We start from the raw sequence: 26,943 nt of genomic DNA on the forward strand, positions 1-26,943 counted from the left end.
TTCACCAAGGGAAATGCTTTTGAAGCTTCTTGCATTCTGAAATGCTTGGATAAATTTTCAGCTTGGTCGGGTCAGAAAGTTAATATGGCAAAATCTTCTATGTTTTTAAGTAGGAACTGCTCTCCTACCACTTCTGCTGCAATTCAGTCTATCCTCAATCTCAGGAAGATCCCCTCCAATGCGAAGCACCTAGGGTTGCCTCTGTTTTTTCACAGAAACAAAAGCCTTGCTTTTGAAGACCTCAAACTCAAGATTCTCAGCAATCTTTCTGGTTGGAAGTCTAAGCTTCTGTCTCAAGCGGCTCGCACAACTCTCATCAAGTCTGTCGCCAATGCAATGCCAAGTTACTCCATGTCTCTGTTTCTTTTCCCCAAGCCCCTTTGCAAAGCAATCGACTCCTCCCTCAGAAAATTTTGGTGGGGTTTTCCCCAAGACAAAAGACATAACCTTTTTCTATTGGGTTGGAACAAAATATGTTCCCCTGTTGAGGCAGGAGGTCTCGGGCTCAGAAATATGGAATGCCAAAACCTTGCTCTCCTTTCAAAAATTGGCTGGAAATTGCTTTCTAATCAAGACCTTCTTTGGGTTAAGGCTCTATCTACCAAGTACCTCCAATCTTCCAGCTTTCTCTCCTCCCCAATTCCCTCCTCTGCTTCGTGGTTATGGAAAGGGGTCCTAAAATGCAGAACTGTAGTAGCCAAAGGCGCCTGTTGGTCGGTCTCTGTTGGGCATAATCTGAATGTTTGGAACTCTCCATGGATCCCCTCCCTTGCAGGTTTTAAGCCAACCCCTAACCCATCTTTGTTTTCCCTCCCCAACCTGGACGTGTCTGATCTTATTTCCCCCATTACTAGAGATTGGTTCTTACCTCTCTTAAACCTTCTTTTTGATCCCATTTCTGTTGCTCAAATTCAAGCCATCCATCTCCCCCATTCCCCCTCTTTGGATCGTTGGGTTTGGACTCCTTCTCCCAATGGTTCCTTCTCAGTTAAATCTGCCCACTCTTTGATCTCTAGCCAACTCAACCCTTCTATTTCCCCCCTTTCCGAGTCAGATTGGAAAACTCTTTGGAGTCTTAAAATTCAGCTCAGACTCAAACATCTTTTATGGAGAATCTCTTGGAATATACTTCCTGTGCGTACTAATATTTTCAGATTTCTTCCTAATGCAGATTTAGAGATGCTTTGCTGTCCCATGTGTTTGGGCCCTCCTGAAACTTTGCAACATTTATTTTTGGGTTGTCCTTTTGCTAGAAGATTGTGGCTTAACTCCCCATGGCCTTTGATCACCGAAGTTTTCAGTTCCCAGCCCATTGCTGTTTGGGCCAAGTCGTTGCTGCATCCAACTACTTCTCTTGGTATTCAGCCGCAGGATGTCCATAGCTTCCAGATTTCTGTTTTGGTTCTTTTCAATCAGATATGGCTCTCCCGTAACTCTCTTATTCATGGTGGATCCCATCCTGACCCGGAAGCTGTGTTGAAGAAGATTCGCACTACTACTCTCCACCATCTTCATGCATGGAAGTCTGGAGATGCCCTCTCTGCAGAATGGCTTTCCCCTCCTCCTGGTTCTCTTAAGGCTAATTTTGATGTAGCCATTAGGCCTAATTTTGCTGTAGCTGCAGCAACTCTCAGAGATCATGAAGGTAACTTCTTGGCTGTGTGCTCCAAAAAATTGCCGTCTATGGATGCTAATTTGGGTGAAGCTCATGCGGCTCTTTTGGCTACTTCTCTCGCTGTCTCAGTAGGTTGTTCCTCTTTGATTTTAGAGGGTGATTCCCTCCTGTCTATTGTAGCTATCAAAGATCCACACCTTTTCTCTGATTGGGTTTCGGCTCCTGTGATCTCTGATACTCTTGATCTTCTGCTCTCCATTCCTGTTTGGTCAGCTTTGAAGATTTCTCGTAGTGCAAATGTTTGTGCACATAATGTAGCTAGATGGGCCGCTTCCCACCATGTGTTTGGAAGCATTCCCACTTCTTCTTCTTTTCTTAGTTCTGTTCGTTTTAGGAGTGGCAAGGACCCTCCCTTGTAGCCTCTTTCCCTTTTCCTTTGTTTGATTAAAAAAAAAAAAAAAAAAAAGAAGACTTTTGAAAAGCCTTGGCCAACCCACAACCGCATATATACATATATTGCACCCAAGCATTGTGTTACCGTGGAGTAATGGTAGAAAGAAAACTAAAATCTTTTTAAAATTATTGTGGCATTTAAAATTATTAACAAATCAAATTCAATAATGATCATTTCAAATTCAATAGTAATTTTAAATACCACATTACAATTGAGATGACTCTAAAAAGACTCTAATTCTCTTTATATCATTACTCGCTACCATATACAATAAGGCCTAGATGCAAGAATACCCCGTAGGTCACGTGCTTATGTTAGAAATATATCATTGAATTTTGAGCTCTGGCCAAAAAAAAAAAATTATTTAAGACTGCAAAAGTATCAACTTTGCTTATCTCATGCTTGGTTTATCACAAAAAATTGAAAAAAAAAAAAAAAAAAAAAAAAGAAGAAAAAAAGCCGATTATATTTCTGTAGTAAAATGTGTTTATAAAAGAAATTGTTATCATTAAATTGTTATTTGATTACAAATTACAATATTTTTTAATTGCTATAATTGAGAATTATAGTTTAGAGTAATTTTTAGTTCATGAGAAACAACAATATATATATATATATATAAAGAACAAAAATTGTAGAAAAAAACCCTGAGAACCAATAAATATAAAAAGATTAAGAAAAAAATAGTACACAACTAATTGGTTATTAAAAGTTTAAACAACCAATTTGAGAATTTGACATCTGAAAGCTATTATATTCTATTATTTTTCATGTGATTCTGTTTATTGTTAACCACATATATGTTTTTCTATCCTTTTCAAAGACTCCAATGTGAAACAAATTTATTTGTAGCTGATGAGAAAGCTAAATCTAATACCTGACATGTTCGAAAGAATTTTTTTTTTTTTTTTTTTTTTAATGTTGTATAGTATAAAAAGAAATTGCAGTGCGATTTAGTATATATTCAATCATAAATGATTTTCAGAATCTAAAAAATGCGAAGTTCCATTTTGATAAATAATTTTTAGGATCTCAAAAATGCGAAGTTCCATTTTGATAAATGATTTTCATGATCTAAACAACGCGAAGTTCCTTTTTGATAAGGGTTTCAGCTTGAAATTGAAATATATTTTATGAAATAATTGTTTTGTCTTTTTTTTTTTTTTTAACACCGAATTTATGCTAAGTTTATTTTTATATATTAATTTAATCATATTATTTTAATGTATAATCTTAATATATTTCTCATTTATGCTTGGCCTGCTTGACCCTCCCATCAAAGTTTTTGGTTCTGTCCCTATAAGACTCCCATCCTTTTTATGCAAATGTACTCGGCAGTTGCTCAGTTTATTTGCAAGTACGAATTAGATGGAAAATACATTAAGATATGCATGAACAGGTAGCGCCCACTATATGCTAGTGGGAGATGGGTGCCCACATTGGGAGCGTTCCTCCACGTGCCTTTTACCAAGCCAAGCGTTTGTAATACCTAATTTGATTATAGACATCCATAACACCTTCATTTATGTCTGATAGGCGTTATGCTTAACAATGAATATGAGTAAGTGGTGGCTGTTCTCCATCAATGGGGGTGAGGCTATAATTAAACAGCCCTCAATTGAATGAGTCAAGGCATCATATCACATTTCAACAATTTGAGTGAGTGTCAAACTCCCTCATAGAGTTTTTTAAGTGGTCTTAGACTGTGGGTTTGCGAGTATTACTCTAGTAACTCTGGTGGTGTACCCTACTGCCGAGAGGAAAGACAATTTGCTAGAGAATCACATGGAATAACAAAGTTCAGTATAATTGTAGTACTATTTTAATTCCACTGTGCTATCATCCTATTGCAATGGAGGTCTACTACTTTTTGTCACCAAAAATACAACTGATTGTTAAGCTTTCTATTGTGATGTTGAGCAAGCAGAAACCCAAGCAACTAGAAATAGTTTATCAATATACAAGGAAAAGAAAATACCTAGCTCATTCAAATAGACAGCCCTTTTGCAAAGACACTCCAATTTATCATTTGTAACATTTAAATCCCTTAAACAACCATTTGACAAAAAAAAAATTGGTTCCTCAGTTAAACGTTTGAATTAAAATGGGTGAAAATTGCACTTTGTACATATAACATTCATGTGTAAAAGTTTGGACATCTTTTTTCCCATACGTGGAGTCGTCAATTATGTGAATCCAGTGGCAGAGCCACTTGAGGCTTTGGGGGTGCCAAAGCTTTTAAAAGTCTTTCTTTTTTTTTTTTCTTTTTTTTTTTTCTATTTTCCTACTGAAGTTCCATACGGCACCCCCAAAAAAGGAAAAAAAAAAAAAAAATTCTCTCCTACTTATTCAAGTTATCACTCAGCACCATCAAAAAAAATTTAGCAGCATCCCTAATATTAATTGTCTAACTGTATGAATCTAACATCCAAAATCAACATAATTTAGGCATCTTGAGTTCAAAACATGCACGTTTAAATCGTTTATGCCATTTCTCATCTATTTTAACACAAACAACTAATAGTTTGGAGATTTCGATAAAAGAATAAAAAAGTGTGAGAGTTTAATAGAGCCTTTTTCGAAAGTGTGTCCGACAAGTTTTTCTCCCTTGTAAAGTATCCCTTGTTAATTAGGATCCGAAAGACCAAAAAGAAATATCATTATTGATTAATATCACTACCAAATTTGCCCAGTGCCTAAATATTCACCAAATCTTGTAGTGATCATTATTGATTAACCACTTTATTCCTGAAACTCTCTTTTAGGCTTTGTAACAACCTTATTCCCACCAAATTTTTTTTTTTTTTTTTTTTTAAAAAAAAAACTTTATTCTCAAGTGATCTTAGCTTTAATCATGTCATACACTCATATGATATGAACATAAACATCCGTTGGAAACGTGTTTACAAAAATAAATAAATTAAAAAAAAAAAAAAAAAGAAAAGAAGGAAAGATAAAAAGGTCAGCCATATATTAATTAGGAGGTTCTACATACCTCGTAGGCTCGGATCTGGCTTACATGCTGTTATTTTAATAACAGCATGTATGCTGTAGTTGAATCAACGGTCAAGATTGAATTTTAAAGTTGACTTATTTTTATAAGCATTTAATAAGAGAGAAAAAATAAAAAAGAGATTTTGAAAAATTCAATCTTAACCATTAATTACACTACAGCATGTAAGCCAAATTCGGCTCCCATATAAGCCTGGACCACAAGCACACAAGCACTCGATTTCCCCTTAGCTGGCCAAAGCCTGTAGGATTCGGCTGAAAGTGAGACTACACTCCACACATATTCATTAAAAAACCAACGCGTTCTCAAGCTGGCATCTCACATTCTCACTCTCTAATTACTGCTTTAATTTAATTTAAATGCCCCTTCCCTGCACTTTCTCACCCACTACTTTTGAGCACTATATATATATATCCACCCTCAATTCTTCTTCTCCACAATCGATCCCAGCTCCTCCTCCAATTCTCATCTTCTCTAGTTGCGATATTACCACTGAGATTTCAATCCTCAAATCTACTATGGCCTCATTTGTTTCCACACATTTCTTTCTTCAGCTACTCCTCGTCATCTCCTTCTTCCATTTCAGCTCGGCGGCGAGGAGACTGCTGGAATCCGATGACACCCAACAGCCTTTGCTCTTCCAATACCACAGTGGCCCTCTTCTTACTGGCAAAATCGCTATCAATCTTATCTGGTACGGAAAATTTAAGCCCTCCCAACGAGCCATCATCTCAGATTTCATTACCTCCCTCTCTACTTCCACACCCCCGACTGCCCAAACCTCAGTCGCCACGTGGTGGAAAACTACCGACAAATACTACCACCTCGTCAATTCCAAGAAGCCCTCCGCTCTTGCACTCTCATTGGGTACCCAGATCGTTGATGAGACCTACTCTCTAGGCAAATCACTCTCGAATCAGCAAATTGTTGCGTTGGCATCGAAGGGAGGCCAGAAAAACGCCATTAACGTTGTTCTGACATCCGCTGACGTGGCAGTTGAAGGGTTCTGTATGAGCAAATGCGGGACTCATGGATCTTCAAAGGGTGCATCCGTGGACGGGAAGAGCTACAAGTTCGCTTATATTTGGGTTGGGAATTCGGAGACCCAGTGCCCGGGGCAATGCGCGTGGCCATTCCACCAGCCCATCTACGGGCCTCAGAGCCCACCTTTGATTGCACCCAACAACGACGTGGGTCTGGACGGCATGGTCGTCAACCTGGCTAGCCTTTTGGCTGGGACAGCCACGAACCCATTCGGAAATGGCTACTTCCAGGGTCCAAAGGAGGCGCCACTAGAAGCTGCATCGGCTTGTCCTGGTGTGTACGGGAAGGGGGCTTACCCTGGCTATGCTGGGAACCTCTTGGTGGACCCAACCACTGGCGCCAGCTACAATGCAAATGGTGCACATGGAAGGAAATACTTGCTTCCAGCTCTCTTTGACCCATCAACCCAAACTTGTTCAACTCTGGTCTGAGGGACGACCTTCTAAACGTGCCTACAAGTAACACGTTAATGTATACAATTAATAGATTAGCCACTAGAATTAAGAAATATTAAAATTCTTTGATTTATTTATTTGTATTACGGTTGAATATTAAAAATACAAATTTTATTCATATCCCATGCTCAGACTTGTGGCTCTTTTTTGCATTTATTAGTTATTGCCGTTCATTACTGCAGGGACGTGCAGTCGTCTCAAAATTAATAACATTCAAGTCTAAATACGAACAATTGTAAGAGGCTTTGTTGTATTTTATTTGTGTCTTATTAAAAAAGATGTAGCTATTAAAATTATTATTGGACTTGTGATTGATCATTATTGAGTTTTGATCCAATAGTGATTTTAATAGCCACATCATTCTTAATATGATATAAATAGAACACAAATAAGCCATTTAGAAATTAGAATTATTCATCTAAATACTGATTTACTTTGTCAGAACAAGTTATTCTTTAATTTTAATGGATATCAGGACCTTTATTTATTTTTTTTTTTTTTGGACGTTTAGCATTTCTTATTTATTTGTAGGTCTTTTTAATAACTTCAAGACTTCTTTGTTTTTGGGTCTTTTCTAGAAGTTATAGGATTTTTTTTTTTTGTTAATTTTTTTTATCTTTTGTTTTTTTGTTAAAATATATTTAATAGTTGTTCCTTGAGCTGTCCGAACCTAGTAAACATCGATCATTGGCAATAATGTCAAGACATGGGACACGTGTCCAGACTTAAGGCAATCTAGAGACTTTGTGTTTTCTAGAATGTGGGGTGTTGTCCGAACATGGAATTAGACGGTTTGAGCATGAAATCCTAATAATTTCTGGACATGAAACCATCTGGAAGCCGCCATACGGACTCTGCAATTTCTGTCTTTGAAAGGTTAATTGTTTTGCCACTATGAAGTACGAAATTTGAGAGCACTCTAAAGGAGTTAAGAGACCAGTACCAAGATATTGTTGTGTTGATGGCTCTTGGAGTTAAAATCTTATGTAAAATAAGGATATTTTATAGGTGAAAACAACCACAAAACAGTAAGACAACGACTTAGTGAGTATTAAACCCTCGTAAAAATGGTAATAATATGAACCCTCTTTTAATGTAGGTAAAAGTAAAACACTACATGGAGCAATTCGTCATATTTGAAACGAGGCTAAAATTATGCTAATACATTACATAATTATAAGTATAAATAAAGTGTCATAATTCTATTCGAATATGGCCTATATGTGCACTTAACCATTTCACGATAGGGTTTATGCTTTTCGTAAGACTTACGGCACAATTTTGGTGCCCAGAATTGCACTTAGCAAGTTATTCCCTATTTGACCAACCGAGTTTAACTTTAAGTGATCCACCCAATTAGTAATGCAAGCGGGGGTGACTCCACTCGTACACGGTTATGCTAATCATGATAGCCACCAAAATCGAGGGTAGAACTCGCACACATGCCCATCAATCTGATCACAAGGTCAAGTCTTGGAGGTTGTTTGGCAAACAACACTCCATCCCCAAACACTATTCACTCAATTCCTCAAAAAAAAAATCAATATCAAAGCATTTTCACTTTTATACCACATCATCCACTTTTTATATCATATCATTTACTTTTTATTACTATACAAATAAAAAAAAATCAATACAAAACAAAACTTTTTTTACTTTTCAATACCACTTTTTCACGTTTCTATATCAATCATTATTTTTTTTTTAACAAAAAAATGTGAACTGTATAGTGGTGTTTAACAAACAACCCCATATAACGGGTTGCCACAAGTTCAGTTTAACAAAGTTGTTTAACATTTTACTAGTGAGCATGACATACAATTAAAGATTCATATTATCATATACATGTAAACGAGAAGTAACAATCACTCAATCAAAAAGATCTTATCCTTAACTAATCTTAACAGTTATATTGATGAAATTTTTGACAATATCTTAGGAGTTAGTTGGGAAAGCCGAGACACCAGCTTCAATGAATCAATATTGAAGAGGGGATGGGGCAGGTAGAATTCGCGAGTCGAAGAAGGTTAAGTCGGTTTAATTGTAGTGGTTACGTGGGTAATGGGTGTACTGTGAGCAAGCCATGGATTGGTTGACGAGTGGAGAGCATGGACCAATTAATATGCCAGACTTGTTGACCAAGTTATGGGTTGGCCTACGATCAAATTTATTCAAAAACCCAACGCGTTATCAAGCTGGCATCTCACTTTCTAATTTCTCGTTTTAGACGCCACTTTCTAGCCCCTTCTTTCTAGTTTCTCACCCACAATCCCAATTAAGTGCTCTTCAAGCCAACATGGGTATGGTTGTGAAAGGATTTTGGTACGTTTCTTTTGAAAAAAATGAAAAAGTAAAAATATTTGGTATAAAAAAATTTGTTTTATAATATTTTTTTTATTTGAATAATAATAAAAGATGATTGAAAAATGTAAAAAGTAAAAGAATATTAGAAGAATGAAAAAGTGAGATGAATAGTAACGAATTAAAGTCGTTTAACAAACGGGCCATAATCATCCTTTGAAACACATGAATCAATATTTCAACGGAACTAAAAATGAAGAGGGATTTTCAATAGAATAATGCTTGACACACTCATTCCCTCTCTCACTCTAACACATTTTAGGTGGTTTTCAGTCTTACCGTTAAATTAAAATCCAATAATAATATATCATAAATCCAATGGTGAAAGTAGGTGCCATACACTAAAGGGTGTATGAGAGTGAAAATAAAAGAGTAAGAGTATGTGTAATATTAACGAGAACTTTAAAAAAATTTATTATGCCTTCCATAAGAAAACTTTTTTTATAATTTTGCTCCCACATCAAAATTTATGATATTTCTAATCATTTTGTATATTGATATTTAATTTTGACCATCACATGGAGTTATATTACTATATGGGTGTTTATTTATCTATGATTAGTAAATTGAAAAAAAAAAACTTGGGGGCATATAAGTAGATAAACATGCACCATTTAGGACGTTATATCCTTCCTCATATAAGTCTAGACGAGAAGCACTCAATGTTGACCTCTCCCGTCCACGATGGGGCAATGGGCTGTCGAAGTTGTCCTACTCCCCTTAGCTGGCCTAAACCTGGAATTATTATATCCTTTTTAAAGCAGATTTGGCTGAAAGCGAGACTGACTAGCTAGGCCGCGCACAAATTTATTAAAAAAACTAACGCGTTTTAGGGCTCTCATCTCACTCTCTCTATTTACTAATTTAAGGTGCCCCTTGTCATCCCCTTCCACGTAGTTTCTCACCCACTACTTTTTAGCACTATATATATATCCCCCCCACATTTCTTCTTCTCCACAACTCAACTAGCATTCTCATTTCTCAGCTCCTTATTTGCTTTCTCATCTTTTCTATTTGCTCACTCTCGCTCAGATTACAATCCTCAAATCTACCATGGCCTCTTTTGTTTCCACACTTTTCTTTCTTCAGCTACTCCTCGTCATCTCCTTCTTCCATTTCAGCTCGGCGGTGAGGAGACTCTTGGAGTCCGATGACACCCAACAGCCTTTGCTCTTCCAATACCACAATGGCCCTCTTCTTTCCGGCAAAATTAATATCAATCTTATCTGGTACGGCAAATTTAAACCCTCCCAACGAGCCATCGTCTCAGATTTCATTACCTCCCTCTCTACTCCCACACCCCCAACAGCCCAAGCTTCGGTTGCCACGTGGTGGAAAACCACCGACAAATACTACCACCTCGCCAATTCCAAAAAGCCCTCCGCTCTTGCACTCTCATTGGGTACCCAGATCGTTGATGAGACCTACTCTCTAGGCAAATCACTCTCGAATCAGCAAATAGTTGCGTTGGCATCGAAGGGAGGCCAGAAAAACGCCATTAACGTTGTTCTGACATCCGCTGACGTGGCAGTTGAAGGGTTCTGTATGAGCAAATGCGGGACTCATGGATCTTCAAAGGGTGCATCCGTGGATGGGAAGAGCTACAAGTTCGCTTACATTTGGGTTGGGAATTCGGAGACTCAGTGCCCGGGTCAATGCGCGTGGCCATTCCACCAGCCCATCTACGGGCCCCAGAGCCCACCTTTGGTTGCACCCAACAACGACGTGGGTCTGGACGGTATGGTCATCAACCTGGCTAGCCTTTTGGCTGGGACAGCCACGAACCCATTCGGAAATGGCTACTTCCAGGGTCCAAAGGAGGCGCCACTAGAAGCTGCATCGGCTTGTCCTGGTGTGTACGGGAAGGGAGCATACCCTGGCTATGCTGGGAACCTCTTGGTGGACCCAACCACTGGTGCCAGCTACAACGCAAATGGCACAAATGGAAGGAAATACTTGCTTCCGGCTCTCTTTGACCCCTCTACCCAAACTTGTTCAACTCTGGTGTAAGAGACGACCTTCTAAACGTGCCTACAAGTAGCACTTCAATGTATACAATAGATTAGATAGTAGAATCAAGCGAGGGATTTATTATTTCATTTATTTGTTTGTATTATGTTTATATAACGAAAATAAAAAATTTTCTTTATAATTTACTATGCTCAAACTTGTGTTTCTGTAAAATTTGTTTCTTTTTACCGTCGAAAAAAAAAAGCTAAATGAATCCTAAATCTCAAACGTACACTCATAACTAAGAAAAAGCTAAGAAAATATTATTGTTAAAGTTGTATTTATAGTTTTAGAGCAAATTTTGACGTGAGAAATAGTTAATCATACATTACACAATCAAATATGATGGCCTTTAAGTGCTAAGAATTGAGTCATTATTTTTCCTTTTAAGAAAAATGAAATTTTGCATAATGGAACTGCTTAAATAAAGAAACCTTCAGAGTGTTGAAGTTTTGAGGTAGGTATATAATTTCATTTCGGAGTGGGTCTGTTCCATTGTTGCTGGGCAGTTGGCTGGCGTAGGTTTGAATTTGAGGTAACTTGTGGAAGTCTACCTTCATTTAGGCTTGTTTGAATGTGCATTTGAGAGGTCTAAAAGTGTATTTAACACTTAAAAAATTCGTTTGAAAGAAAAAAAAAAATATATGTTTGGTAAAAAACATTAAAAGCGCCTTTAAGGGTCTAAAAAACCTAAAAATATCAAAAACACACTTTTGGCAAACGCTAAAAAAAAATGAAACTTTTACCAAAAAAACGATTTTTCACTTAAAAGATCTATTTATCGAACACAATCTAAAACATACTCTTATAATTTAAACTTTTCAAATTAGCCGGTTAGAAAGACCATGGAGTTAGGCCATGCCTCAATAATTGCACCTTCTTTTAGTTCAATGTATTTCCATCATGCTGGGGCAGATCTACAGCCATGGTCGGGACGAATGTCCCCTCAAAATTTTTATAAATTTGCTTAAAATATACCAATTTTATAAATTTGTCATCTCAAAATAATATTTTTGTCCCCTCCCCAAAATAATATTTGTGTCCCCTTTTAATTGTTTCTTTTTTTTTTAATACCCCCGCTTTCAACATAAAAAACCTAAAATACTCCATTCATTTTGTTTTCCTTCATATTTTAGTTCGCTTTTAACTAGAAGCTCAATTTGGTTTGGGACTCTGATTGAATATATAAAAAGAAAAATTAAAATGGTTTGGATTCGATTAGTGACTTTTAACTAACAATCAGTTATCATTGTTTGGCTCGACTCTTAGCATTGTTGTTATTTGGAAATTCAGGGAATTATTAGAAAAAAAAGAGTATACAGTCAAATGTACCGTTTTTCTTGAACCCTATAAGTCATGTTTAGTTTATTTTACTAGTTATTTATACTATTGTGTGTTCGCGATACTATGAGATTAAATGTAATACTTCTATGATTTTAGTTTATATAAACATGCACAAACACACATGTAAAGAGATTATACGTATCTATGTACTTTTGTATTTATATAAGTCTATCCATCCCAAAAAAAAAAAAATTAATTAATTCGTCTCCCCACACCGTAAATCCTAGTTACGCCCCTGTTTCCATGATTCCCCCTTCCCTTTCCTGTTGTAATCTCAGATTTTTTTTTTTTTTTTGCAATTGCAGAGCCAAAAAAATGTTTAAGAGCCTTTTGATGTTATTATTTAGAGGCTTTATCTATTGGAAGACCTAACACAATTACCTTAATTGTGCATGCTAACCGGCCTTGGGACCCGTACGCATGCACACCCCACCGACTAACCCGTCATCCGTGCACCATACTCTAGCCACTTGAGCATTAGGCCCCCCATCCCCTTTACCAAAAGTCTCAAACCATGAGCCATAACTTGCACAACAAGCTAGGCCGCCCATATTGGTCCATGTGCTAGTGCTCCACGCTTGAACCAATTAATACATGACATGCTCAGAATGTCACCAAACTAAGCACTAAGAACCGACAAACCTTCGCTGGCCTCCCGAGTTGCACCTGCCCCCACCTTTCCGACACTTTCGTGTTGGTGTGTTTTGGCTTTCCGACCTATTCATCTCATCAAAGGCTTCTACCATATGTCCACATCCTGGCTTCAATATTAAGACATATTTGGTTCGAGTGTTGTACAAAGATTTACATTATTTTTTTAGGGTTAAGATTTGATTTAATTTATTATTATTTTTTTTTATATAAATACATTATTTTTCGCACTAGTATTTGACAATATCGTAGAAGCTGGGATTGTGGGACACCAACACCAATATCTGATGGTTTCTCAATGGTGGGGGCGGTTGCAACTCGCGACTCGATGAAGTTTGGCCGGTGCTTCGTGCTTATTTTGATGACATCCACATTTCATGCATTGGTTCATGTGTGGAGCGGGTGGGCCGACATTAATGGATTTGTTATATGATGCAATTTTTTTTTAAAAAAATATATATTGTAACCCTTCCTTCGTCAATCTTGTGAAGGTTTCTTTTAAAAATTTCAATTTTTTAAAGAATTAAGTATTTCCATTTTTGATTTATTTTTAACGCGTTATCACTTCATTGATATAAGAATAAAATCCGACAAATGTTCTCTGCAATGCCAAAGATACAATTTGGAATATTCACAATCCAAATACTATATATCACACACACAATAGTCACTTGGGCTATTACAAAACAATGTCTATGAAAAGTCACCATCTCAATAAGTTTTTAAATTTACAGCAAATTCCGACGAATCAAGTCTTTATTCACTGTCATGCCATTGATTTCCTGTCTTTTTCGTATATGCTACTAGTGCTTTACCAAACGGAATCTCATTCGCCACCTCTACCATGGTGACAATTTTTTTGTATGCATGATAACTCATTTGTCAATGGTCTATGGTTTACTCTCAAAAAGGAAACAGCATAAAACAAAAGACCAACTGGAAATCAACTCCGTTATTCTAAAGGATTCCTGAAAATAAAACCTAAAACTTCACCCCAATTCAAATTTTTAAATAAAAATTACTTTTGACATTAATTATTAACACCTAGAGGCCGTGGTATGTGAAGGTGTAATGTATGATTAGCCAATTGGCATGTAGAAAATTGCTCTGGAACAAATATGACACAAGTTCGCCCAATATTATGGGCAACATTTCGTATTGTCTATGCTCTATGCTTAAATGGTCCTTGTCCATAATTAAGTCATTCAATTTGAAAGCAAGTGTAATTAACCATGAGAGAGAGAGAGATGGAGATGGAGATGCCTAAGTTTACCCCATCCCATGGCAATATGGGTCTGCTCTTTTATGTTGACAAGAATAAAATGATTATCAAGATCTACATATCTTGATGTTGCGCAAGAAGCAACTAGAAATAGTTTTATCAATACATTGTTAGGATTAGTCCCATAAAACTCAATTTATTTCTATGACATTTTGATTATTTTTTAAGATGAACAAGAACATTCGGCATTGTACATTCATTTAATTTGATGAATGTAGAGTCCTATTGTATGTGGTTTAGGTGTGTTAACAATATTAATATACAAAATATCTAAATCACAATTCCACTAATTTATCAAGCCCTTTCGGTTATCTCCTCCCATTAAGATTTTCTATTAAATTTTAATGGATGAAACCGAAATGACAAAAACACCTAAAAAATAAAAAATAAAAAATAAAAAAAACCATAAAAAAACCATGGCTAGACCATAGGTTAGTTCAAGGAAGTTTCTTTAAGTAAGGGCATAGTTTTTTCTTTTTAATAAATTTTATGAGGGACATAATAGGTATTTTACATGACGTGATGTGTTTGTCATCTAAATTAACAGAAAAACAAAATTTAACAGTAGGGTCTAAATGAATGAGCTTGATTGATTGTGGGGTATGTTACAACTTTAAAAAATTTGAAAAAATAAATATATTTTTTATATTTGTGATAAAGTAACGATATGTAGTAGATTGTTAAATCAGTACTTGTAAAAAAAATAAAATCAATGACCAATATTCTAATCTAGCGGAAGCAAAAAGGGAATGAATTTTGTTCTCAATGCACAAAGTAACACACACGTTGATAATAATAAACCAAAATATTATTGATGGAAACGGGACATACAAGTTGTACCTTCGCGAATATATGTCACGTCCCCACATAATATAGCCCATTAGCCCTACTCATACGCAAGTGAAAAAATAAATAAAAAGGGTAGGTCATATACTAGGGAGGTTGTACATTCCTCGGATCCTCGTATAAGAATAGAGCACAAGTAATCAATTTTGTTATCTAAATTGTCCGCATCCTCGTTGCGCTGTCTAAAAAAAAGTGTCGTATTTATTCCCCATAGCTGGCCAGAACCTGTAGTCAAACACTATTGACTTATAAAAGCAGCTTCTGCTGAACAGATTATTGATTAAAATACAACGCGTTATCAAGCTGGCATCTAACTCTCTACAGACTACAGCCCCTTCTTCCCTGCACTTTCTCACCCACTGCTTTTGAGCAGTATATAAATATATCCACCCTCAATTCTTCTTCTCCACAATCGATCCAAGCTCCTCATACAATTCTCATCTTCTGTAGTTGCGATATTACCACTAAGATTTCAATCCTAAAATCTACCATGGCCTCTTTTGTTTCCACACATTTCTTTCTTCAGCTACTCCTCGTCATCTCCTTCTTCCATTTCAGCTCGGCGGCGAGGAGACTCTTGGAGTCCGATGAGACCCAACAGCCTTTGCTATTCCAATACCACAATGGCCATCTTCTTACTGGCAAAATCGCCATCAATCTTATCTGGTACGGCAAATTTAAACCCTCCCAACGGGCCATCATCTCAGATTTCATTACCTCCCTCTCTACTTCCACACCCCTCACAGCCCAAACCTCAGTCGCCACGTGGTGGAAAGCTACCGACAAATACTACCACCTAATCAATTCCAAGAAGCCCTCCGCTCTTGCACTCTCATTGGGTACCCAGATCGTTGATGAGACCTACTCTTCAGGCACATCACTCTCGAATCAGCAAATAGTTGCGTTGGCATCGAAGGGAGGCCAGAAAAACGCCATTAACGTTGTTCTGACATCCGCTGACGTGGCAGTTGAAGGGTTCTGTATGAGCAAATGCGGGACTCATGGGTCTTCAAAGGGTGCATCCGTGGATGGGAAGAGCTACAAGTTCGCTTACATTTGGGTTGGGAATTCGGAGACCCAGTGCCCGGGGCAATGCGCGTGGCCATTCCACCAGCCCATCTACGGGCCCCAGAGCCCACCATTGGTTGCACCCAACAACGACGTGGGTCTGGACGGCATGGTCGTCAACCTGGCAAGCCTTTTGGCTGGGACAGCCACGAACCCATTCGGAAATGGCTACTTCCAGGGTCCAAAGGAGGCGCCACTAGAAGCTGCATCGGCTTGTCCTGGTGTGTACGGGAAGGGGGCTTACCCTGGCTATGCTGGGAACCTCTTGGTGGACCCAACCACTGGCGCCAGCTACAATGCAAATGGTGCACATGGAAGGAAATACTTGCTTCCAGCTCTCTTTGACCCATCAACCCAAACTTGTTCCACTCTGGTCTGAGGGACGACCTTCTAAACGTGCCTACAAGTAACACGTTAATGTATACAATAGATAGCCAGTAGAATTAGGAAATATTAAAATTCTTTGATTTATTTAGTTGTATTATGGTTATAAAATAAAAATGCAAAATTATTCATATCTCATGCTCAAACTTGTGGCTCTTTTTTCATTTATTAGTTTTTGCTGTTAGACAGTCCGTGGTCTCAAAATTAATGACATAGATAAATAGTGAGTCAAAAGTCTTAAGTTTAAACTTTAACTTTGTCATTTATCTTTCATTTAATTAAAATATTATACATGTTGAACTTTACTTATTAAAAGAAATTTTAAGCCTACGTGAAGGAAAATAATATCTTTATTTCAAATGAAATGACGAGTATCCATTTAGTATAAAAAGAAAAATAATAATGTCTTAACATTAAAGTTGAAAGATAATATTTACAATATTATTCGTAAATGAATTGGTGAGCCAATTCCAGTGTCAAACTCGTACAGTTGTGTGCCAAAGGATTGACAGTTTTATATACTTTTGCGTGTGTAATTAATAACTACTGTAGTAGTGCCATATGAAATATGCAAGCGTATTTCACACTTATTGGCTTATATATTTAAGTTGAGACACTACCGTTGAGCCACCTCCTCTATTATTAGGCGGCCACTTTCATCTTGTTTGCCCTTCAACTCTGCTCTTAAGACCGTATATATCTTACCATTTTCCATTTGTTAAGCCATTATTATGCCAAACATGGTGAAGTCCTTCCTAGAATAATAAGCTGCATGAATAGAAATCCATTAGGAAATCTGCTTCTTTTTCTTCTCTTTTTTCTTAAAGACATGTCCTTCTATTTTTGAGTTGCCACATAAGATAGTAGTCTCATCCCCATTGAGCACCCTGTTTTCCACGAGCTTATTAAAACAAAATTATCAAGTCAAAGTATCAAACATCACATACAATACAACCCTTTCTAGGATAGTGGATACACCTGCCGTTCTAAAACCACCTTTTTTTCTTTAATGGGTTTATTAAAATAACAACAGAAAATTAAGAGGATCTTTCCTACTAACAAGTTGGATATGGACAAGAATCTCATTCTCTCCCTCCATCGCACCTGTCTCTGTCACTCTGGCGAAATATTTCCGACGACTCGAGAGGAAAGTGGTTGGTTAGGCGTCGGCACCCCCGGGAAGTCTCTCTCTCTCCCTCTTGCTCTCTCTCTCTCTCTCTCTCCAGTGCTTTGAGCACCATTATCTGATGACAGTGACAACAAAGACGCACGCCGGCGGGGTTGCCTCCCTCCGGAAACGAAGGTGGTTGTCTCCAATGGGGGTTTTCTTGCTCAATAAACGCCAGTGATTTGACTCCGGCTCCATCTCTCTCAACACATCCGGCGGTTGGGCTTAGACAACGGCGATATTAATTAAGAAAAAAGTAATGGATACCAATGAAATGAATGAGTTACATATTAGTATGATAAGACCCTCTTCGTTAAAGATTTAGTTAGCCAAAATAACTAGTTGAATATAATTTTTTATAAATATTTTTTTTCTACAAAATTAACTAAAATAACATTTTGCTTAAAATAATGCCAGTGCCCTAATCATTTGTCACCAAGATGAGAATTGTCTGAATGCAACAACCACGATTCAAAAGCCTCTGCGAGGTTGATGGACAGATTAATGGAGCTGAATTATTCGGACAAACCAAAAAAACTATAATTGAATAAATATGATTTTTTTTTTTTTTTTTTTAAATGTCAAGGGTACCAAATCTTTTACCAAGAGAGTTTTACCAAACTATTGTGTAAATAAAGAAAATAGAGAAAGAAAAAATATTTTAAATGAAATAGTAAAAATGTATAAAAAATGATGATTAAAATAGATAAAAAATTGATGGTATATATATATAAAATGTTATAGTGCAATAAAAAGATTATTTTTTTTCCTATAAAAGTTCTAGGTGACAAGAGGCCACAGATCTCAACCATAGTTACTGACATGCTGTGGCCCCACCCACTGATGGAACATGCAGCATCTTACTTTTTTTTTCTTTTTTTTTTGAATAAAAGACCAACATGTCTCATGGAGCATGTGACATCTTACTACTTAAGACTTATATGAGCCAAAAATTGCATTTTTATTGTACTATAGCATATTTCTCTCTCTCTCTCTCTCTCTCTCTCTTTATGTATATATAAGTCTTAGGTGACAAGAGGCCATAGGTCCCATCTATAGTTGTTGTGGCCCTACCCACTGATGGGACATGTGGCATCTTAACTTATATGGGCCAAAAATCGTATTTTTATTGTACTATATCATATCTCTCTCTATATGCTTAGTTTGTGTGAGACCTTATAGAACTAAATGTAAGCAATTCAACAAATATTTAGTTAAATTTTAAGTAATATATAAATATTTGTATATTTAAAATTTAACTAAATATTTGTTGAATTGCTTACATTTAGTTCTATAAGGTCTTACACAAACTAAGCATCTTGCGTATTCCAATAAGAGGTTGACACATCGGTTTATTTCACCAAATGATTTTTTTTTTTTTCCAATTCCCCTAATCCACATCTTGAGTGAGGTCTTGCCATTGTCTTGTGCGGCTTTTCTAGTGAAGGAAAGGAGGGTTCTCCCTCTCGGATTTTTTTATTTATTTTTGGTTGCTTTTCTCCTTTTTCAATTTCCTACCATACATGGCAGCTCCAACCCCTTCATTCCTGTTGCCAGCCGCCTTCTCTACGTTGCCGTTCAACACCTTCACCGCCCTTATTTGAAAAAAAAAAAAAAAAAAAAACTTATTTACCAATTTGAAGTGTTTTAAATAGTTTTTGTACTTTTATTTTATTTGAGATAAATACAAAATTAGTCCCTATGATTTGCCTGATTTTCAAATCACTTCCTGTGATTTAAAAAATAATTTATAGGTCCTTAGGGTAGGTTAAAATAACATTTTACTTTATGAACTCAATTTCCGTTAAATGACTTAACAGAAACTGTTTCATTGTCACCTCACACCCAATAAAAATAAGACACGTGTTCTTTTTTATTTATGCTTTAAAAATGACAAATAAGCTTTTTCACGTCATTTTGAGGCTCTAGCATACATTATACGTCAAATTGAATAAACCTAATCCCTCTATATCCCCATGTGTCGCCGTCGTCTTCATCTTCCCCACCGATTCACTGTCCATGTCATCATCTTCATGTCTGATTATGAGAGTTGAAAATCAACAAAAAAAACAAAAACAAAAAATTGATTACCAGCCATCACCCAATTTTTTCCTCCTTTATTTTTTTATTTTTTTCTTTTCTAATACACTCTTTTGTGGTATTCACCATTCGTACTTTGCGTCTGATGTTACTTCAAAATGATACCTGATGTTCATCATCATTGTGCCTACCAATAAACAGCACAATTGTGCTTGCCATAGAACCTAAAAAAAAAAAAAAACAAACAAAAAAACAAAAACAAACAAACAAACAAAAAATGACAGAGAGAGAGGGGGATAGATTGTTTCTGATGTCCAGAAACAATTTTTGAAGATGCTTCAATGCCCAAAAACAAATCCAAATTTCCATTGAAAGATTGCCCAAAAATGCACTACTTAAAAAATGCAGATTCCCAAAAATCTCAGAGTGGCTCACATATTGAAGATGCCCAAAATCTTAAAAGTGGAAGTAAAAAAACTCTAAAGCAAGGTGGCTTAATTATCGTCGTGACATTTCCGGTGATTCTCTGGTGGTGATTTCAGTCATGCTACGAAACCCAACAACTCACCTGGAGATGGATGCAAAAATCGGTGGGGAAGATGAAGACGGCGGCAAGGACAGCAAATTAGTGGGGAAGATGAAGATGACATCGACACAAAGGGATTGTGTTTATTTAATTTGACATGAAGTGTGTGCTGGAGCCTCAAAATGACGTGAAAAGCTTATTTGTCATTTTTTAAAAACATAAATAAAAAAAGAACACGTGCTCTATTTTTATTAAGTGTGGGGTGGCATGAAACAGTTTCTGTTAAGTCATTTAACGGAAAATGAGTTCATAGAGTAAAATGTTATTTTGGCCTACTCTATGGACTTAAAAATTATTTTTTAAATCATAAGAAGTGATTTGTAAATTAGGCCAAGCACAATGACAAATTTTACATTTATCCCATTTTATTTAAAAGTAATTAACATTAAAAGTTAATGGTATTAATGAATGGAGTAATTATAGAAGTAAGACTTTAACTCTCTTTTTTAAATGTAATTCGATTATAGTTTTAAAAGTAATCCCACTTTTGAAGGATAAGAGAGATAAAAATCCCTATTCTAGCGTTACTCTAATTGGTTTCAATAGTAGCGTATATAACTCAACAATAAGTAAAGCTTCCAATACGCAACTCCCTTTCGTTTTCGCATCGCCCTCTCTCCATGGAACACCACGATCACGAAGACTGCTCCAAATCCCCCCAAACCCCATCCCCGCCCCCCAGCACCAGCACCAGCACTGGAGCTTGCTGCAAATGTGGCGGTCCCCCCACCAGCTGCCCCCGCCCCAGTGGTTCTGAAAATCAGCCCGCCCCCAATCTACCGACCCATCCGCTCCCCAGCCTTGAATTTGCCCCCCAACACCCACTCCCAGCAAGCCATAATTCTCGCCCCGGTCCCCCACTCCCAGAAGGTCCCACTCGTCTCCCATCCCTGCCAATTCCAAACCCCAACCAAAATAATCCAATCCCCCGATGACATCCGTCACTTCCACGACTCCGACTCCGGCAAAAACTTTATCGGCTTCGTTGTCGCCCTCTCCGAGTCCATTCGCGGCCACAAGATCTCCGACCCCTGCCACGTGTCCCGGACGATCAACTCCATCGTCTCCATCCTCGAAACCCTAATCCGTTGGATTGACGAAATACCTCCGCTCCAGCAACCCTCTCGCTACGGTAACCTCTCTTACCGAACCTGGCACGAGCGCCTCACCGAGACCAGCGAGTCCTTGATGCTCGAGTTCCTCCCCGCCGATCTCCAATCCGCCACGGTCGAGATCGTCCCGTACTTCGCTGACAGCTTCGGGAATTCGAGCCGTATCGACTACGGTACAGGCCACGAGACCAACTTCGCCGCGTGGTTGTACTGCTTGGCTAGGTTGGGGCTCATCAAAGAGGAGGATTACCAAGCCGCGGTGGCTAGGGTTTTCGTGAAGTATCTAGAACTGATGAGGAAATTGCAATTGGTTTATTGCCTGGAGCCAGCGGGGTCGCACGGGGTTTGGGGCCTCGACGACTATCATTTCCTGCCGTTTATCTTCGGGTCGTCCCAGCTGATCGATCACAAGTATATGAAGCCCAAGTCGATTCATAATCAGGATATACTGGATAATTTTTCGAACGAGTATCTGTACATTGCGTGCATCGCGTTTGTGAAGAAGGTGAAGAAAGGTATGTTCGCGGAGCACTCGCCGTTGTTGGATGATATAAGCGGAGTGGCTAATTGGAACAAAGTGAATAGTGGGTTGCTGAAGATGTATAAGGTGGAGGTCTTGGAGAAGGTCCCTATCATGCAGCATTTTCTGTTTGGCTGGCTTATTAAATGGTATGGCCTTTGCTCCTCTCTATGAAGTACCAGGATAGTGTTTATATGGATAGGTAATTGTGGGCTTTAGCTTCTTTGCTTGGTTGACATATTACAAACTTGATTTTAGTTATTTCAATTCTCTTCTTGTCCTGTTTGTGGTGACTTGTGCTGGACTTTAGTTTGTTTTCAAATTAATATTATTTTGTGGGCATAAATTGATAGAGACATCAATATCAACATATTTGTTTAATTGAGTTCTGTAGATGGTTGTGATGCAATGCATCTAGGTATTAGGAGCAAAAGAAATTATGACAAAGTGACCAGTGGGCTTGAAGGTTCGATATAGAGTTTGGAGATTTTTGAGCTTGAAAGATGGTTCTTATGTTCAACGACTTGGGGTTCCCGTGAGTTGCTTGATGTTGTCGCCTTTTTATCGTAGTTTATTTTCTCCAGAGAGCATTCTTGAACCATATGAGCTATATAGTAGCTAAACATTTCAGGGTCAGACAGTAGCAAGATTGGCTTGGAAAAGAAATCTAAGCAAAACCTTATGGACTTGGCTAGACTTGTGGCATTACATTTTTAAATAGCTGATTTCTGGAAGCTTATGTGCTGTTGGAGTGTTTGGGGACAAAAGAATAATTAACACTTTTTTTTCTCGTTAAAAGTTTTTTTCATCAAAATGACATTGTATATCTTGGACTCGGGGCTTCATCCCATGATCCTCCAACAGGGCTGTTCCCCATCTTACCCTATCATTAAATCCAATTGTCTTGCATTTAAACTCTTGCATCGCTTCTATCTTCCCCTATAATATTTTGACATTTTCCTCTCATTTACAAGGTCTTCTCCATTTCCTTGTGTTCCCGTCATGTTCTTACTAGACTTGCTGCAGTGGCTCTTTTTTTTAGATATATTAGTGTGTTTCAATGACATCATTGAAAAGCAATTAGGGGCAAATTTTTGCTGATCCATTGTGGCTTCTATGATCCTTTTCTAATTATTATTAGGGTGAGTACTTGCCTCCTCAATATTTCTTTTTATAAGTATTTTTTTTGGTCCCTTCCCTAGGGGAATGAGAGATTCAAACTAGTGACCTTCACTTGATGAGACGTAGTCCTTAGCCAATTGAGCTACCCCTTGGGGACAATTTGCCTCTTCAACATTTCCACAAGAAGTGGTATCATGAATATGACAGTCTCTTTACTTGCTATGATGGCCAAGTCAAACATTCTATGAACAACAAGGGTGATCCGAAGATCTGTTGTTAGTTTACTTGTTTTTCACATGGTTGCTTCTTTCTGGTGCATTTTTGAGGGATCTCTAATATTAATGTGAAGTGGACTTACTAAGGATTTGGCATAAGCTAATTCACCCTAACTCCTTATCAAGCTTTTGGTGTTTGTAAGTTAATATAGTCTATCAAATGTTGCGTTCTTTTAGCTATTTGGTGATTGCAAAACCCCACCTCGTATATGAAATTAAGAACTAGTTGATGTCAAAACATTCACAATTTAGAATGTGCTAACTATATCTGCATGATACCCTAAAGGATTAATGACAACTAGAGCTCTTTTTATTTATTTATATGTAGTTTGGATCAACCGGTCTGATGTGATCTTACACATGACAACGCCCTCTCAATCTAAATCCTTAGTGTGGTTAACGCAAATTCCCTTACTCAACCTGCGACATTCATCAGAAAAACCTGTATTCATGACTCACATGGACTTATTGGGTTGGCTCTGATGGCATTTGCAACATGAACCAGGGATGTGATAGCCATATCTGCATGGTACCCAAAATGACTAGGCACAATTGAAACTCATTATTGATTATAAAACCTAGATAGACTTAGTACATGCAAGGCGTACAAGCTTGTCCATTGCTCTCACAACCAAGATGTCATTGTTTAGGGTATATAACCAAGATCAATATGGTACATGTCTAATGTGAATCTAGTAAACATCTATGCAATGCCCTCACACCATACACTCTGAGGTACTACAATCTCTCCCATTTAAATTCTTACCTCCTTGGCAGAGGGAACTCGTGTTGTGGTACAGTGCCACTGAGCCAAGTTGCATCTAAAGATTAGTCATAATTAAGGCTTCTTTAATCACTTATATAGCTTAGATTGACCTTGTACACATTAGATTTTGAACTTAGGCACCCGGCATACGCTCACGTGTGCACGATGCCCTCATATATACAATGTGGGCTACTACAAAATTACTGTGGAAGAACTTAGTACTTTTCTAATATTCATTGGTTTTCGCATGCTGAAGGCCGTCAAATATTTGTTGGCTTTTTATCCAACTATTTTTAACACCTATTTAAAGTTTTATAGATATATGAAACCTATCCTGCACTGAATGATGTCAGTATTTACTGTTGAGAGCAGTATCTGGTTTAATATTCAAATTTGCCTAGAATTTCAGACCTTGTTAAGTGGTATTTATATTTTTGTTGACAACTTAAAGTAATGTGGCCCTCATTAGAAGGGAGCTTTACCGTATTCTTCACAGCATAGTCAGCTTTCCTTTCCAAGACACATTAGAACAAGTTCGTGGAAGGCTTTTTGTTAGCACGTGGGAAACATAAAGCTCTATTTCCATCTCCTTCACATAAGTGCTTGTTCAGCTAATATGAATGCTGATAGACATGCTAAAGATGCCATCCTTGCCAGATGCGTGGCAACCTGTTCTTGGTTGTGTCAAACAAAATTGTTCCTTCATGAGATTTTGCTCTTTTCATAATTGCATATTGATATTTTTTTGGTCAATGTGCTATATCCTGATTCCCAAACATGTGTATTTATTATATGTTTGTAGTTGATAAATTTCTGCTTATATTTTAGTCACGTCCAAAACTAGTGGAATATCGTTGAAATTCATTTAAGTCATTTGCACTGAGCTCATGTTCTGAGCCAATTCCAGTCAGTTTCTGTTTGCATTGCATTTTTCTTTTTCAACATTTGATGCCAATATTATATGTTTTGGGAGAAAGGGACTAACTTCTGGGGTTTGTCTTCCTGGAAGGCAAAGATGGCGAGGACTTGTTTATGCATGGTTAGTACAAGTACCAAAGGAATTTCACTACACATGAAAAGTTATGACATATGTTTCATTTATTGTTAATGATTAAAGCTCCAGATATGGGATTACCTCATCCTTGGATGCTGGTTGGATGATTTACTAAACTACATTGAACAACTTATACTTGAGCTTTCTGGAACGAAGTGCTAATTAGAAGACTACTGTAAGAGTAAATATGATGGTTGACCTGTTAAAGTAATATTTTTAGCTTTAGTTCTCTTTGTGCATAGTTGCTGGTGTTATTGATATGTTGATTGTTTTTTTAACTATTTACTCATCAAAAAAAAAATTGTTTTTTTAACTATTGTCATTTGTAAGTTTCTTGGTTTTTTTGTCAACAAAAAAAAATTAATCTTTGATGGGAAATGCCTAGATTATGACATGGAAATATTGTGAAGTGTTAATTTTAGCTTTAGATTCATGGTTACTCAAGTTCGTTTCTGATTGGTAATTGAAGCTTGTTTTATTTTCAAAGTGAAGGTTACTGCAATTGTTGTTTTCTTTTAAATGATTAATATCTTACTAGTTTTTTTTTTTCCATTTTACCTCTCAGGGAGTAGTGTGCTTTATCAGCTTACTGGGACATTTGCTGTGGAACCAAGAAAGTTGTTTCTCACCAGGTTTCATCCAATTTTTAGAGTAGAAAGTTGGCAAATTGGAAATATACCTTTGGTAGCATGAATCAGTTGAGTTTTTTTACCTTTTTGTTTTCCTCGATGGTTTATTTGTTGCTATATTTCACAGTTAATGGAAGTTTGGTTCCATTTCATTTAATATTTAATATGATAGATATCCTTCTTTCCGTAGATTTCTGTAAGTTAACCTATGGGTGCCTATATATATATAGGTAGGGGGGACGAATGTATATATATAGCACATCATTCTTAATTTCTCAAAAACATTTTTTTCTTTTAAATTATTTTTAAAAATTTTATAATCGGTCAAAAGGCGATGAGAGCCGTGTTCAACTCCTTATGAATAGTCATGTATAATTTACCTCAAGTTTTGGATGTTTTTTCAAGGTAGTTTTTTGGCTCAGGTGCAATCACTCTGATGATGGGTGTTAAAAACCCGGGAATTGGATTAGGTGTTGTGAAAAAACTATAGCATATCATATGTGGTCCAGATTTAATTCCAATTTTTTTATGAGAGAGAGAGAGAGAAGTTAAATTTGGACCATTAAAAACTACAATTGGTTTTTTTTACAACCAAATTAAAAAAGCCGTATGATATGCATGGCTACCAAATTTCGATATATATATATATTGTCGATAATTGATTGAACCTTGCACTAGACAGTAAAATTTTATAGGGTTATCTTATAAGAGTGTATTTCACTCAAAAAGTATTAAGGTTATTGAAACTATTGCTGCATATTTGTAGATTTGCTCCTTCTCTTTTGGGATTACAAATATTTATGAGAATAGTTAGAGAGCCAAACAAATGAATCAAAAAAAATTTTCAAACTGACGTGGTAAATGTTTTTTAATAAAAAAAAAAAATGCAATTCTTTCTTCCTTGTTTACTATTTACGGTCTGTTACATCAGTTTGAAAATTTTTTTGAGTTCATTTGTTTGGTTTTCGAGCACTTCTCAATATTTATACATCTTTGGTGCTCATTGTGATTGATTAAATATTAAAAATTCGGGATTGATACTTGATACTTTAAAATTTAAGGTAATCTCGTCTTTAGTTTAGTTGTTAGCAGTGAACAATGACGGGTTGCTTTGGTTTTTTTCGTAGATTGCGGGGGCCTTTCA

General features: G+C 36.9%; 4 protein-coding genes across 4 annotated transcripts; all 4 read left to right on the forward strand.

The window, feature by feature from the left end:
- Positions 1-5,481: 5,481 nt before the first annotated feature.
- LOC132189910 (protein PHOSPHATE-INDUCED 1-like) lies at positions 5,482-6,688 on the forward strand. The gene has a single exon (XM_059604747.1). The coding sequence runs from the start codon at positions 5,601-5,603 to the stop codon at positions 6,555-6,557; it is 957 nt and encodes a 318-aa protein (XP_059460730.1). The 5' UTR covers positions 5,482-5,600; the 3' UTR covers positions 6,558-6,688.
- Positions 6,689-9,915: 3,227 nt separating this feature from the next.
- LOC132189847 (protein PHOSPHATE-INDUCED 1-like) lies at positions 9,916-11,079 on the forward strand. The gene has a single exon (XM_059604661.1). The coding sequence runs from the start codon at positions 9,996-9,998 to the stop codon at positions 10,950-10,952; it is 957 nt and encodes a 318-aa protein (XP_059460644.1). The 5' UTR covers positions 9,916-9,995; the 3' UTR covers positions 10,953-11,079.
- A 4,362-nt stretch (positions 11,080-15,441) lies between these two features.
- LOC132189983 (protein PHOSPHATE-INDUCED 1-like) lies at positions 15,442-16,642 on the forward strand. The gene has a single exon (XM_059604847.1). It carries the CDS (start codon positions 15,566-15,568, stop codon positions 16,520-16,522), a length of 957 nt encoding a protein of 318 aa, XP_059460830.1. The 5' UTR covers positions 15,442-15,565; the 3' UTR covers positions 16,523-16,642.
- A 4,246-nt stretch (positions 16,643-20,888) lies between these two features.
- On the forward strand, positions 20,889-25,988 carry LOC132190398 (uncharacterized). Its single transcript, XM_059605374.1, is given in 3 exon segments — positions 20,889-21,045; positions 21,047-22,102; positions 25,736-25,988. Coding segments are annotated over 3 exon segments (1,167 nt in total). The 5' UTR covers positions 20,889-20,941; the 3' UTR covers positions 25,743-25,988.
- Positions 25,989-26,943: the final 955 nt, after the last annotated feature.

The sequence above is a fragment of the Corylus avellana genome, chromosome ca8, assembly GCF_901000735.1.
Source record: "Corylus avellana chromosome ca8, CavTom2PMs-1.0".
Classification (NCBI taxonomy): Eukaryota; Viridiplantae; Streptophyta; class Magnoliopsida; order Fagales; family Betulaceae; genus Corylus; species Corylus avellana.

What these genes read in the sequence shown, in the direction of transcription:
- LOC132189910 (XM_059604747.1), top strand. Translation starts at nt 5,601, where the DNA reads ATGGCCTCATTTGTTTCCACACATTTCTTTCTTCAGCTACTCCTCGTC.
- LOC132189847 (XM_059604661.1), top strand. Translation starts at nt 9,996, where the DNA reads ATGGCCTCTTTTGTTTCCACACTTTTCTTTCTTCAGCTACTCCTCGTC.
- LOC132189983 (XM_059604847.1), top strand. Translation starts at nt 15,566, where the DNA reads ATGGCCTCTTTTGTTTCCACACATTTCTTTCTTCAGCTACTCCTCGTC.